This window comes from Nicotiana attenuata, chromosome 7 (genome assembly GCF_001879085.1).
Source record: "Nicotiana attenuata strain UT chromosome 7, NIATTr2, whole genome shotgun sequence".
Taxonomy (NCBI): domain Eukaryota; kingdom Viridiplantae; phylum Streptophyta; class Magnoliopsida; order Solanales; family Solanaceae; genus Nicotiana; species Nicotiana attenuata.
In genome coordinates, this window is record NC_031995.1 from 58,842,802 (window position 1) to 58,857,230 (window position 14,429).

The 14,429-nt window shown below is 38.2% G+C and overlaps 2 protein-coding genes across 2 annotated transcripts in view; one reads left to right on the plus strand and one right to left on the minus strand.

Annotated features, from left to right (window-relative positions):
- LOC109229161 (diacylglycerol kinase 5-like) overlaps positions 1-5,370 on the plus strand; it is a 10,007-nt gene extending 4,637 nt beyond the window's left edge. The window contains exons 8-13 of the mRNA XM_019394506.1: positions 845-927; positions 2,776-2,843; positions 3,707-3,781; positions 3,997-4,084; positions 4,415-4,531; positions 4,775-5,370. Of these exons, the coding sequence (XP_019250051.1) occupies positions 845-927; positions 2,776-2,843; positions 3,707-3,781; positions 3,997-4,084; positions 4,415-4,531; positions 4,775-5,095 (752 nt within the window). The 3' untranslated portion in view covers positions 5,096-5,370. The remainder of the gene's footprint in view (positions 1-844; positions 928-2,775; positions 2,844-3,706; positions 3,782-3,996; positions 4,085-4,414; positions 4,532-4,774) is intronic.
- Positions 6,022-14,429, minus strand: part of LOC109229162 (protein THYLAKOID FORMATION1, chloroplastic) — a 13,483-nt gene continuing 5,075 nt past the window's right edge. Inside the window, exons 3-5 of the mRNA XM_019394507.1 lie at positions 9,552-9,768; positions 6,787-6,902; positions 6,022-6,469 (exon numbers count right to left, since the gene is read on the minus strand). Coding sequence (XP_019250052.1) covers positions 6,379-6,469; positions 6,787-6,902; positions 9,552-9,768 — 424 coding nt within the window. The 3' untranslated portion in view covers positions 6,022-6,378. The remainder of the gene's footprint in view (positions 6,470-6,786; positions 6,903-9,551; positions 9,769-14,429) is intronic.

Genomic DNA, 14,429 nt, shown 5'->3' on the forward strand with positions numbered 1-14,429 from the left:
GGGGGGAGTGAAAAAATTGCTAAAGAGGATGAGGTGGACCTGAAATTACAGGAAGGAAAGTTGTTTCTAAAGACCTACAATCTTTTGGAATCAAGCAGACTTAAATTAATACATAACACAATGGAAGCAGAGCATTCATATAGGCCAATTTCAATAGTTGGGATTAAGGCTTAGTTGTTGTTACGATTACATTAGTTCCGAGTAGGTATGAACCTGGGCGTTTTATAACCTCTAGCTTTAGAAAACTTCTAATTTGCCTTAACATACGAATTTAGAATGAAATGAGCTTGTAGAGCAGAACCAATACAGTATTCACGTAGCCCACTTCAGAATTGAGGTATAGTTGATACTGATAGATTTATAAACCTTCTACTGAGTTTGGTCTCTCATTTTTCCCGTTCTGTAAATCAATTATTAGTTTGACTGTTAGTTCTGAGTTAATTTACCAGGTAGGTGTTTTAAATACCCATATTTGCTCATCTTAATTCTTGTATCAAAGTAGAGCAGAGAAATTTCATTATAGAGAAAGTGCCACTCCAAATCTTTTCATAGTATAAATACTTTAAAAGAAAAAAGGAGGTCCTTCAAATTACAGCAAACTTGAAAGGTCAGTGAATTAACTCAATAGATGTTTTCCAGAAGCAGTATTAATTTGGCCTGAATTAGTAATTCATCTTCGTGAATGACGATAATAGGATGATTAGGAACATAGAATTCCTATAGACATAAACAAAATGTCTATGGGTATGTGTCCTAACCTACAAAGACTATGATCTGAAGTTATTTCTTTGCTTGTGCTATTATTCATCTATTACCACATCTAACACTAATTCTCTGTTAACAGGGATGGATGCACAAGTATCTTATGCATTTCACTCAGAGCGAAAAATGAACCCTGAGAAATTCAAAAACCAACTTGTCAATCAGGTAGGAAAGTGAATGACAAAATAAAGATGATAAGGCTTCTCTTTGGTTTATTTCTCTTTATCTTTGCATACGAATTATTAATGAAGTAAACGTTTCCTAGTCTTATGCTTATGGACCTTTTTGTTTTGTTCTATCTAGAAGAAAAACAAGTTTACTCTCAAATTAATGACGCTCTGACAAAACAGATAGTTGAAGATGTAGGGTTGGTTCTTGTCCGCAGGGGTCAAGATTTTCTGTCCACAATATCTTGTAAGGCTTAATAGGTTCTGTTCTATGTGTATCTATAACACAGAAGGCTAAAAGTGAAATAGCTTCTAGTGTTAACTTTGTACTGGTATCAGCTTATAGAAATTTGAGTCAACGACACTCCAGCTTTACGATCTCTGCTGTTGAGGAAGATGAGAATATATGATAGATCAAAGAAAAGTACCATATATTGCATCTTTGTCTTGATTTACGTGCCGTAGACCCTCCTATAAAACCTAGTGTATCCAATCTGCAGAAACCAAGTAATTGACGTGCTACCTTTGTAAATACTATGCAAAACGTGTTATTTCCTCCCTATTTTGTGAGATAAGCGTTTAATGCTTTATTGATTTTTAGTTTGTTTTTGTATATCTCCCTCGAACTATTCTCGAAGCCCAAAGCACTTCTAATATTGTCCACTAGGCTAATGTTTCAAAAAATACACGAATATGGGCTTGTCCTGAAGTCATGTTGAGTACCTACTCTTCGATGCTAATTGCTAGCAATATGGTTGACTGGAAGAAAAGGATAAGAAACTGATTAAGGTCCATCCTAGCTGGTTTTGTTTTTCCTAATCTTAAATACGTTGACAGAGGGAAGTAGGTGGTATTATGCTTACTAGGATATAGGAACATATGTGAGAAGACTAAGATCATGGTGCTTTTGCCTACTGGTGGTATGCCGCTTTATTTCATCAGTATAGTTTGTCCTCCTTGAATTGATTATACCTCTGGAAACTATTCTACAGAATCTCATCTTTTTCTTTTTTTTTTGGGTCCCTTTTAAATTGATTATAGCTATGTGAATTAATGTCTTAAGTCCAGTCATCCGCCTTATCTTAGGTGGTACATGCTTCTAGAGATCCATATTAATAGGTTTCATTGCTTGGTAGTTGGTATCTCTATGGATGCGGCTTCTAAGTCACTAGATTATGCTAAGTATCTCTAAAGAGCTAATTGGCATATGATTAGGGAGCATTTGCTTACTTTGGGAGTTTATTCATAAGCAGGAAAAAACAGAAGGATAATTTAATGAATTAGTAACCAAAACTATTATGGTTGGGAACTACATTTACCACTTTGCTTTAATATGAATATAGTTGTGTTGATGCGTCAAGTATATGGGGCATATCTCATTTCTTGGAGGTTGATCATTTACAGTTGTGTTCACCTTCTGTTACGTTACTAAGGACATGTTCTACCATTCTACTTCTTTCTCTCGTTCTAATGATACTGATGTACAGTAAAGCAATTTGCAATGACTGGTACTGAAGATAAATGAGGGATATCCCAGTGGTAAGGACCCTCGGGAGCAAAGTGAGAAATGCCACTATTAGGTTCCTGAGCAACATAACAGTTTATGATTGCCACATCATACCATGTTAAATTTTTTTACTTAGAATTTAATGACCAAATGGAATTCGTGGTTTCTCTATCCTAAGTCAAATGCAGTGATTTTGCCTTTTTCGTTCTTGATGTAGTGTTCTAGCATCTCTTAAAATTCTGTAGATGATCCAAATTATCTGAGATTATCTATTGTTTCAGAGTAGATACAAGATAGTATTTGAAGGGATGCCTAATGCTAATTTTTCTTGCTCCGTAGAGTGCATATTTAAAGCTAGGATGTACACAAGGATGGTTTTTTGCCCCTCTCGTTCATCCTTCTTCGAGGTGAGTTTGCAGTGTAGTTTTTATATATAAATCCTTCCAAATCTTATGCAAAATAACTGTATTCTTTTTTGTGGAAGCTTCACCTCCTTGAAGGCATGAGGTGCGCAGCACCTAAACATTTTTCAACAGATAAATTAAAATTGGAATAATCATATAGTTTAGACTCCCGAGACTGGCATATTCACTTCTAGAATTTCGTCCAGATTGTAACAGGATGTCTTACAATCTTCTATTCTTTCAAATCCTTGATCTTATGCACTAACTTTAAATAGCCATGTCAATTTGCTTGAATCTTCTTGTCGGAAAATGAAAAACAGGAATTATGTCGGTAACTTGATGATTGCTCTTGGTTACTTAGTGAGATATTCCTCTTTTCTAATTTAAATTTCTTTTCTTTTTGGATCATCCTAGTGTAATTTCTTCAAAAAAAAACCATGCTCTTTTTTTTTTAACACAGCAACGAGCAGAGTAGCCTATCAACATAATGAATAGCTAACTGTTAGCAATTTCTACACTAAATTTACACAAGTTGATTGTTCCTACACTACATACATGACAATGTCAGAAAACTTCAAGCCTTGCATTATTTCCCTTGCCTGGTAAACAATGACAATAACTTGGGATAGAAAGAAATTAACTTGTGCAGCTGTCATTAGTTTCCTCCCAGCATTTTTCCTGTTCATAATTTTGCCAAGTAACGATTATAAATTTGACAAAACCTTGAAAAAAATAAGAACTTTTCCTGTCATAAGACGGTTCAAGTTAATTACTTCTGGATTGAATATTTCACTATCATCTCCTATGATGGTACAACTATGAGAATTTACTGATTTCCATTAGCTGCTAATTTTAGTTTACTGCAGGAACATAGCTCAACTGACTAAGGTTAAGATTATGAAAAAGCAGGGTGAATGGCAAGACCTTCAAATTCCTCACAGGTAGTATTTAGTTACTTGTAGTATAGGAACCTTAGATGACGACTTGACAATTTACTTCTCTGCATTATTCTTCAAAATAGAATATTTTGGCTGTTTTGCTGTAACCTATTTGTGGTTGCATTACTGCTTTTATCATGCTTAATGAAATTGGTTCCCGACGAACAACCTACCGATGAGTTTATGAGTTGTAACTGTTCTTTTTCTTTGTTGTCCAGTGTCAGGTCAATCGTATGCCTCAATTTGCCTAGCTTTTCCGGTGGACTAAATCCTTGGGGAACACCAAATAACAACAAACGCCGATATGTATGTATTCCAAAAATAAATTCCTCCAATCTGCCCCTTTTTCTGGTTCCTTGACTGTTTATGGCTTTAGCTTATTTCTTTTCACAGTTGGTATGCTTTTGGGGGGGGGGGGGGGGGGGGGGGTTGGGTGTTATCTACCGGCATCCGGTGTTTACACCAAATCAATGTACTTTATCATGGTTAAGTAATGAATGAGAAAATCCATATTAATGTTATTACTGGGTTGACATAAACACCGGATGCAGATAAAGTTTAGCCATTATTTATTTCTTGAATTTTTTTGGTTCTTTTTTAGTTATATTGACGTGCATATATTTCTTCATTGGACAGAGGGACTTGACTCCCCCATTTGTAGACGATGGCCTTCTTGAGGTTGTCGGATTCAGAGATGCTTGGCACGGATTAGTCCTTCTTGCTCCAAAAGGACATGGGACTCGTCTTGCCCAGGTTAGGAATAAATTATGGTTGTTACAAATATTTGCGTGAATATTGAATGTCGACCGATGAGAAGTTGTGATAATACTAGTTATCAAATGTTTTTGGTTTAAGATTGTTAAATGAAAATATTTATATAGCAACACAGGACTAAAAATAATTGAGCTTATAGAGTAATCCAAAAACTTATTATTTCACTTATTATTCATCCTAAAACTCAGATGCTCATATCCTTTATGGTTTCCCTATATGTAGGCACATAGAATCCGATTTGAGTTTCACAAGGGTGCAGCTGACCATACATTTATGAGGATAGATGGGGAACCCTGGAAGCAACCCTTACCTGAAGATGATGACACCGTTGTGGTAGAAATTTCTCACCTTGGCCAGGTAAAGATGCTTGCTACTCGTGATTGCAGAGCCAAAAGTATACACGATCCCTCAAGTCATATCAATCATGAAGCTGACGATGTTGAAAGTGATGATGAAAACTCGGTCGATGAAGGAAGGAGGAAATTTGGGGCAGCAGATACTTTCAAAATTCCAGATGAGGTCGATGTTTCTCGTCTCAGTTAGTTTCATAATTCCTCTTTGTTTACAGCTAGCTCTATATTCCATTTGCTGTATAGGAGACAAGGATGCATTCCTTTTTGCTGTATAGGAGACAAGGATGCATTCCTTTTGCTGTATAGGAGACAAAAAGATGCGCCATGTCGGATTTTAAAAGACTATTTTAGAGGTTTTTGGTAGAAAACCAATTGTTTGTGGTGTAAAGGAGCAACTTTAACGACTTTTAGTGTATGATTAAGGAGTCGCTTGAAATGATCCATCTAGCATGCCAATTTCTTTAAGCGGAGCATTACTTGACTTCTAAACTTGCATTCTCTACCAAAAGTGACAGATCGGGAATGCCATTCAAATTTGAACGGAGCATGCGTCTCGGGCATACTTGCTTCTACTCAATCTAAAGTCGGAGTATGACAACCAAATGGTATAGAGGCATTTCAGTCTTTCTTGGTATACGGTAATATGGTTTAAACTTAAAGCACTGTACTAATCCCAACCTTGTAAATGACCACAGATTTTAGTGGCATTTCAGTCATGGGAAATTTCTATATCACTGTAAATGGGACGGTATAAAAAATGTGAGTATTATTTTGAAGTAGACGTTGTAACATTTCAAGATTTAAGACAATTGTGGATACCTTTAGCGACTAACACTACGAATCTAAGATTTTGCGTATCTTAATTAAGAACGTGTCTTTAGAAAAACACAAATGGAACTTTAAAATCTGCAATCAAATAACTGACGAAGTTCTCTAAAGTATACGTAAAGGCCCTGATCTCCGAGGATAAGGTGGCAGATATAATTACTATTTTACCTTCACATATTTTCTGCAAGTATGAATACTCACCCACTTGAAGAGCTCTCTCTACATAGTGAATTGTTACAGCAGAGTTCATCTGATTTTATCAGTACTCTGATAATCAACAAACATTAGTTTGCCAACTAAAACGTATAGATAGTTGTAAAGCACTGTTTACAACTTGAAGCAAAAGCAGAACCAAAGAAAATGAGAAGCATGACTGCTGAGCAAATCTTGATTTTTGTCACTACTCGAGGTTTTATCTACAAATATAATAGACATAGTTGCAACAATAAAGCTATTCTGTTTAACCAGAAAATAATGAACATTGGGATATACCTCAATTGCTGTAATAACAAAACATTGAACGTAACTTCCATTTTCTAATATAACTTGACTGAGCTTTGGAGACTGAACTCTATCATACATGGACTGTTTCATTTGGGAAACAAGTCAATGAGGTCCAAGCAGGAGAACGAAATGATCTTTGCCTTACCTCCCAGCATATTGGTAATCTCCCAAGCATTTTGTGACAGCCTCATTGGCCTTCTGAGATTCCCTTTCTCCTCTTTTTTTCTTCTCCCTGGATGACAGATACATCGTATAATTGAGATTAAATGATAAAAAAAATTCACGAGTCAAGGTCTTGATCGAATATATTTGCACTGTTCCAAAATGCATGTGAAGAATGTAAAAGATGGAGGAAGGAAAAGAAGAGGGTTTTTTTTCTGAGAAAGGGTTTGGTAAGAGGACAGACATGGATTTCAGGCAGAATATGATGAACAAAATCTCGTTAGAGCTTATCCAAGAAGCATGCATGCGAGAAAGCAGCTTAAAAGTTCTTAGAAAACAGTTAGAGAAAGGACACCAATTAGTGTCAAACAAAAGAGAAACTCTAACCTTTCCACATATTCCTTCAACAGCTCTTTAGCCTGAACCAGCTTGGAGAGCAAATTGCGATAAACATCAAGGTCCCTATCCACACTTTTCTTGTTTATATTCAGTGAAGCACAAAGCTGTCATGCCAATTTCACAAGTCAACAATATATTCACCTCCAAGTCCGTTGCAGTTTCATGAACATAAACATCTAAAGGGGGTTCGACTCTATGTGCACATTAAACAAACCTGCTACACTAGTTACTCCTATCATAAGGAAGTCTATTGTTGTTCCATCATTTTAAACAAGTGACATTTTCTTTTCTTTTTTTTCTTTTGACTCAAGATTTTCTCAAGTTTCAATTGTTTTCTTCTTTTTGCTTACTAGCACAAATCTCTTGAAAAATACACTAAAGAGCTTAATATGAAGAGTATAACAAGGAAACTCTAACTAAAGGAGAGCTTTCATATAAGCATTCTTGTCGTACAGCATATTCACGAAAGAAAGAAAAGCAGTTGTGGTATAATCAACAAAGCACATGGAAATCTCATTTTTGTTATACATTGAGGGTTAACTGAAACCTATTTCTTTCTCACGCGGGTTAAAAAACAAAATCAATCTCATGGGAGGAAGCGTAGACTATGGGGGCTATTAAGGAAATTGCTTGCTTTTCAGAGAAACCTTGAATTTCATCTTTAATGGAGGATAATGTTGAAGATGAGAAAAAATATTTGAGCTTTTCTTTGTTTTCCTTTTCTTTTTCCTCTTTAGTGATGGATGTAACTGTTTGTGAAGATCATTATCTAACAATGACACATTTGTTGATTCATGAAGTGCAATCAAGAAATGCTAGCATCGGTAGGTGATTAACAGTGACAGAGAGAGATGGTAGAACTCCTGAAGGCCGGACACCCACAACCTCAGTAAAAGACTAGCTAAAGATTGATGTTTCTGTTACAATCCCAGGGGTATTATAGACTGGTTAAATCCATTGAATAACTTGCATAGAATTGTCAATAACACAAAGAGTTCCAATTTGTACAATTTTGGCCATTAATCCATGAGTTTTTTCCTTGTTCTATGACGAGTTCCGTCAGTGTCTCTCTTTCTCAAAGATTTCCTGAGAACTCATACCTTGGACTTCAAAATTAACACTTCCCCGTAACCATCTTTTATATAACGTAGATTTCAACGCTCTTTCAAGTAAAATTTATACAGTTCCTGGTACTAAATGGTAATTTTAGTCCATACACTACACAAAGGTATGATTTTACCTTATATCGTAAAATTCACCATGTAAGATTTTAAACACTTGTTTAATGCTTCACATTTACTTTTTCTGTGATTCGTAGCTCTCATGGGCATTCATCTTTTTCATAAATATAAAAGTGTCAAGAAGAAATAGAAACAGAGAAAATGGGCAAGGTAACTGAAAGGATTATAAATGTGTATTCAGCTAACAAAAAGTGTCAAAAGTGAGTGAATTATCTTTCATCAAAAATCAAAATAAGTCCACTCCACCGAGTTCCTCCAATATAAATTGCAACTCTGAGATATCGGTTGAGTTTCAGTGCCTTTCTGTTCAATCTCTTTAAAATCGATTTGGTTCATAACCGAAGCATTCATGTCAAATCACTTAATCCATAACCAACTATATTGAGCAAAACCTCAATTATAAATGATCTACATGCTGAAGGCGAATCTTCTGCTCGTTTAAGAAACTTAACTTTGAATGGGTAAAAAGCGTTTTGTGGTAAGCTTCTTGGCATCAAACAGTGGGAATTGGCTTCAGGCTTTGTGCAAAGACAAAAGAAGAAGATTGCAGCTGAACTTTCACAGAAGGGCGCAAAGAGATGACCAGAGTTTGAAGAATTTAGCAGCAATCAGTCTGGTTGGGAAATGCTGTTGCTAATGGCTGATGATTTACCTGAAGCAAATAGCAATGAAAGAGTACCTCTGCTGATCCTTTTGCTACTAACAGACATTAGTATCAGATCAACTAAAACTCACGACAGGGGAAGAGGAGTGTAATCTGCTTCAGATTAAAGCAGAGAAGGAAATTGCACACTAGATGTCAGAAAACTGAACGAAAATCACTAAATCAGAGGCCTGGACATGTCTAATTCAAGGCAAGGTAGAAGGTGTAGCCAGGACGGGAAATGAGTGGGGAAATGATCCTTCTTTTTCCCAAGACTTCTCTCCAATTCTCTGACTGGTTTCTATTCATTTGCTTTGCTCTGTTTGATACAAGCCAGAATGATAATGTAGGTTTACTAAATCTGGCTCTAATAAAGTATAGAGTCTAGCACCCAAACATGAGTGAAAAGACAAGGACGGAAATTGTATCGAGCCCCAGCACTTGAGAAGCTCTAAGAGAAAAGATGTGTCATCAGTCTTATGACTTGAATCAGGTTTCCCGATATTTAGAGCTCTATCCAAGATGTAACTTGAAAACCTATACTGTGTTTTTGTTTCGGTTATTCTTTTCTCTTTTTTCTTTTTTTGGTCTTTTCAATTTACCCAGTGTTTAGCTATGCAAATAAAAATTGAAAATCTATATGCTTCTCACCCAGATATGGGCTTACAACTCCTAAGGCATGTCTAACCTTCTTTCTGATACTAAATTCCATTGCGCTTGACCATAACTATTTCCAGAGCATGACAGGTTCACAGAAGCCTGAGTGCTTCTGGTGTTTCCAGATGATTTAAGTAATTAAAGTAAACAGATATGAGCAGGAAGTTCTTGTAAGATACAAAATCTAATATGAAGAAAGTTATGATATCTACCTTTTCTAAGATGGTTGGATCAGTTACATTTGCCAACTCAAGTAGGCGAAAGAGACCAACCGCAAATAGCCGACTGTAGCAGAAACTATCCTTGGTTCCAGCTCGCTGTGCAATATCTTTCAGAATGTTTTCAACTTCTCCATCTCTGGATGAGAAGTCAACTAGCGTATTGGCATTTTGAGTACGAGCCCATTCTTCAAATTTTTGTGCATCAGCTCTGTAAACTGACAGGGAAAGTTATAAATCTTTATAAAGGAAAGAATTAAGCTTGTCAAATCTACTCAATGTTAGACAGAAGATTATAATAACTACAACAATCACGACAACAAACTATGCCTCATCGGCTTTTACAAATAATCAATATCCATTTCGCTAATTGGGCAGATTTCATAAACTACTCAAGACTATTACAAGTCAGTATTATCAAAGGCGCGCTTAAGCCTTGAAGCGAGGCTCAAAACATGTTGAGCGCCTAAGTTGCTCCGACACGGCAGTTTAGGTGCCGCACCCGTGTCGACACGACAATAGTATGGGTATGGGCATGGGATCCGTACCGGATCTGGTCAAACAATTTTGGATAATTTGACTAGGACGGACGGAAAAATTCGAGACGAAATACAATTTGGTTCCCAAAATCAGAACCAAAACTATGGTAAATTTGAAGAAAATAGCATACCATATCTAGGAAATCGATTTTTTACTTATCTACAACTTGAGAATAAAAAATAAATCTCCACTTTACAAGCTATACGTAAGTATTCCGCAAAAATTTCTCATAATTTAGAGATACTTTTATTTTTTTATTTTTTTGAATTATTATTAGCCGGATCCCCCCACCCGTATCCGTACTAGGATCCATATCCCTGAATCTTAGAATTTACATCTCGAAGGATCCGACCTATAGATCCGCACCCGTGTTGGACACCCGCACCCATGTCCGAGCAACTTAGTTGAGCGCTTCGTCTTGCTTAATGGGCCGTTCACTATTGTCATCAAGGCTCTAAGGCATACTTTTCCTTGCTAACGAGCGTTATCCAGAAGAGGTGACACTAAACAATTGATATTTCACTTTATTGTAAACTTTCTTCAATTTCTTTGTCTATATATTTGGTATTCATGTTTATAGATACACATATATATTTGTAGTTTTTCTCCATTTGCGCCTTTCTTCATTAAAGCCCACGCTTTATTTGTGTTTTGCGCTTAAAGCCCCTGTTAGAATAGTCATGTAAATAGGAGTAAATAAATAACCTTAATCCAATATATATTAGGAGTAGGACATGTTATGTGTGTATATATATAGGGCTCATTGTAACATATGTTAATACATCAATAATATAATTTCTCCTGTGCTTTCTCACATGGTATCAGAGCTATCGTGAGATATTTATCGCTGTGCATAAATTCCAGCGACTCCGGGAAGAAAAAAAAAAAAAAAACCTTTTTTTTCCGGCAAAACAGCACTGTCCGCAAGAAAAAATCAATATCCGTCGGTGTTGTGCAAAAACCAACACCACCACGAGATAGATCAGCTTCCGGCGACCAAACCACAAAAATTTCTCCGCCAGAACCTCTCCCACGCGCCCTCACGCGCCGCCGGAAAATATTTTCCGACGAGTCTCCATCGTCACGCGCCGGCGCGTGAGGCCTCTTCTGGCCATTTTTTGGCCGAGCTTCTTCAGGACAGCCTGGTCGCACAGCAATTCCGACCCTACCCATCCTGTTTTCGTTTGATTCCGACCACTTTGAGTTTTTCCGACGGCTACACTGATTTTTCCGGCAGCTACAGTACTTTTCCGGCAAACACAGTGTGTTCTTCATCTGTTTCAGAGAATTTTCAGTTGATTCTTTTTGTTATTTGGTGATAATCCAACCATGTCTTTGGGAGTCGATGCTTTCGGGTCTAGAAACCCGGGTTCTGGCAGTTCCGGTGTTATGATTACCTCAGAACCTTTAATGGGAGGTTCAAACTACTTAGATTGGGCTTCATCTGTCGAGTTGTGGTGTAAAGGTCAAGGAGTTCAAGATCATTTAACAAAAAAGGCTAGCGAAGGTGATGAAAAGGCCAAAACACAGTGGGAGAAGGTCGATGCTCAGTTATGTAGTATCCTGTGGCGATCTATTGATTCCAAGTTGATGCCCTTGTTCCGTCCATTCCAGACATGTTATTTAGTTTGGGAAAAGGCTCGTAATCTATACACTAATGACATATCTCGTTTCTATGATGTAATATCGCGAATGACAAGCTTGAAGAAACAGGAATTAGATATGTCTACTTACTTGGGACAAGTTCAGGCAGTCATGGAAGAATTTGAGACGTTGATGCCAGTTTCTGCCAGTATTGAAAAACAACAAGAGCAACGACAGAAGATGTTTCTAGTTCTTACACTCGCTGGACTCCCTAATGACCTTGATTCAGTACGTGACCAGATTTTGGCTAGTCCAACCGTCCCCACAGTTGATGAATTATTCTCTCGATTACTTCGCCTTGCTGCAGCACCTAGTCACCCAGTGAGCTCATCACAGACACTTGACTCATCTGTCCTCGTATCCCAATCAGTGGACAATCGGGCATCTCATACTATGGAGAATAGACGAGGAGGAGGTCGTTTTGGAAGATCTAGACCCAAGTGCTCTTATTGTCATAAATTTGGACACACTCGTGATGTATGCCATTCTTTACATGGCCGCCCACCCAAAGTAGCTTGTGTTGCTCAGACTAATACTTCTGTTGCTGGTAATTCTTTTGCTTGTGCTTCCCAGTCTAGTCCTCCTGGACAATGGGTTGTGGACTCAGCCGCTTCTGATCATATCTCTGGTAATAAATCACTTTTGTCAAATATTGCGTATTCACAGTCTCTTCCCACTGTTACTTTAGCTAATGGGTCTCAAACCAAAGCAAAAGGAGTTGGACAAGCGAATCCCCTACCCTCTGTCACTCTAGATTCCGTTCTCTATGTCCCTGGCTGTCCTTTTAATCTTGCATCTGTTAGTCGTTTGACTCGTGCCCTCCATTGTGGTATATATTTTATTGATGATTCTTTTATTATGCAGGACCGCAGTACAGGGCAGACGATTGGAACAGGACTTGAATCAGAAGGGCTTTACTACCTTAACTCCCTAAAATCCTCCAAGGCATGTCTAGTTACAGATCCTCCGGACCTAATTCACAAACGTTTAGGACATCCAAGCTTATCCAAGCTTCAGAAGATGGTGCCTGGTTTGTCTAGTTTATCCACATTAGAGTGTGAGTCATGTCAGCTCGGGAAACATACCCGAGCCTCCTATCCTCGTAGTATTGAGAGTCACGCAGAGTCTATTGTTTCTTTAGTTCACTCTGATATATGGGGTCCTAGTAGAGTCAGTTCAACCTTGGGATTTCGTTATTTTGTTAGTTTTATTGATGATCATTCAAGATGTACTTGGATTTTCTTAATGAAAGATCGTTCTGAGTTGTTTTCTATATTCCAGAATTTTTGTGCTGAAATTAAAAATCAATTTGGTGTTTCCATTCGCACTTTTCGCAGTGATAATGCCTTAGAATATTTATCCTCTCAATTTCAGCAGTTTATGACTTCTCAAGGAATTATTCATCAGACCTCTTATCCTTATACCCCTCAGCAAAATGGGGTTGCAGAGAGAAAGAATAGGCACATCATTGAGACTGCTCGCACACTTCTCATTGAATCTCATGTTCCGCTGCGTTTTTGGGGCGATGCAGTTCTCACAGCTTGTTATTTAGTTAATCGGATGCCTTCCTCTCCCATCCAGAATCAGATACCGTATGCAGTATTGTGTCCCCAATCACCCGTATACTCTGTTCCCCCTCGTGTTTTTGGGAGCACTTGTTTCGTTCATAACCTAGCCCCTGGGAAAGATAAGTTAGCTCCTCGTGCTCTCAAGTGTGTCTTCCTTGGTTATTCTCGTGTTCAGAAGGGCTATCGTTGTTACTCACTTGATCTTTGTAGGTACTTTATGTCCTCTGACGTCACATTTTTTGAGTCTAAACCTTTCTTTACCTCTTCTGACCTTTCTGACCCCCTTGATATATCTGAGGTCTTACCTATACCGACCTTTAAGGAGTCTACTATAGCTCCTCCTTCACCTTCCGCCACAGAAGTCTTACCCGAGTCTCCTATAGCTCCTCCTTCACCTTCCCCTATAGAAGTCTTATCCATTCCAACCGTTGAGGAGTCTAGTGTGGCTCCTCCTAGACTCCCTGCCACAGGAACACCACTTTTGACATATCATCGTCGTCCGCGCCCAGCATCAGGTCCAGCTGATTCATGTCCTGCACCCGACCCTGCTAATACTGCGGACTTGTCTCCTCTTAATCAACCGATTGCACTTCGGAAAGGTATACGGGCCACCCTTAATCCTAATCCCCATTATGTCGGTTTGAGTTATCATCGTTTGTCATCACCCTATTATGCTTTTCTATCTTCTTTGTCCTCTGTTTCCATCCCTAAGTCTACAGGTGAAGCATTGTCTCATCCAGGATGGCGACAGGCTATGATTGACGAGATGTCTGCTTTACATACGAGTGGTACTTTGGAGCTCGTCCCTCTTCCTTCAGGTAAATCTACTGTTGGTTGTCGTTGGGTGTATGCAGTCAAGGTTGGTCCGGATGGTAAGGTTGATCGTCTTAAGGCTCGTCTTGTTGCCAAAGGATATACTCAGATATTTGGGCTCGATTACCTTCTCTCCTGTGGCTAAGATAGCATCAGTCCGCCTTTTTCATCCATGGCTGCTGTTCGCCATTGGCCCCTCTATCAGCTGGACATTAAGAATGCTTTTTTACACGGTGACCTTGAGGATGAAGTTTTATATGGAGCAACCACCTGGGGTTTGTTGCTCGAGGGGGTAGTCGTCGTGGCC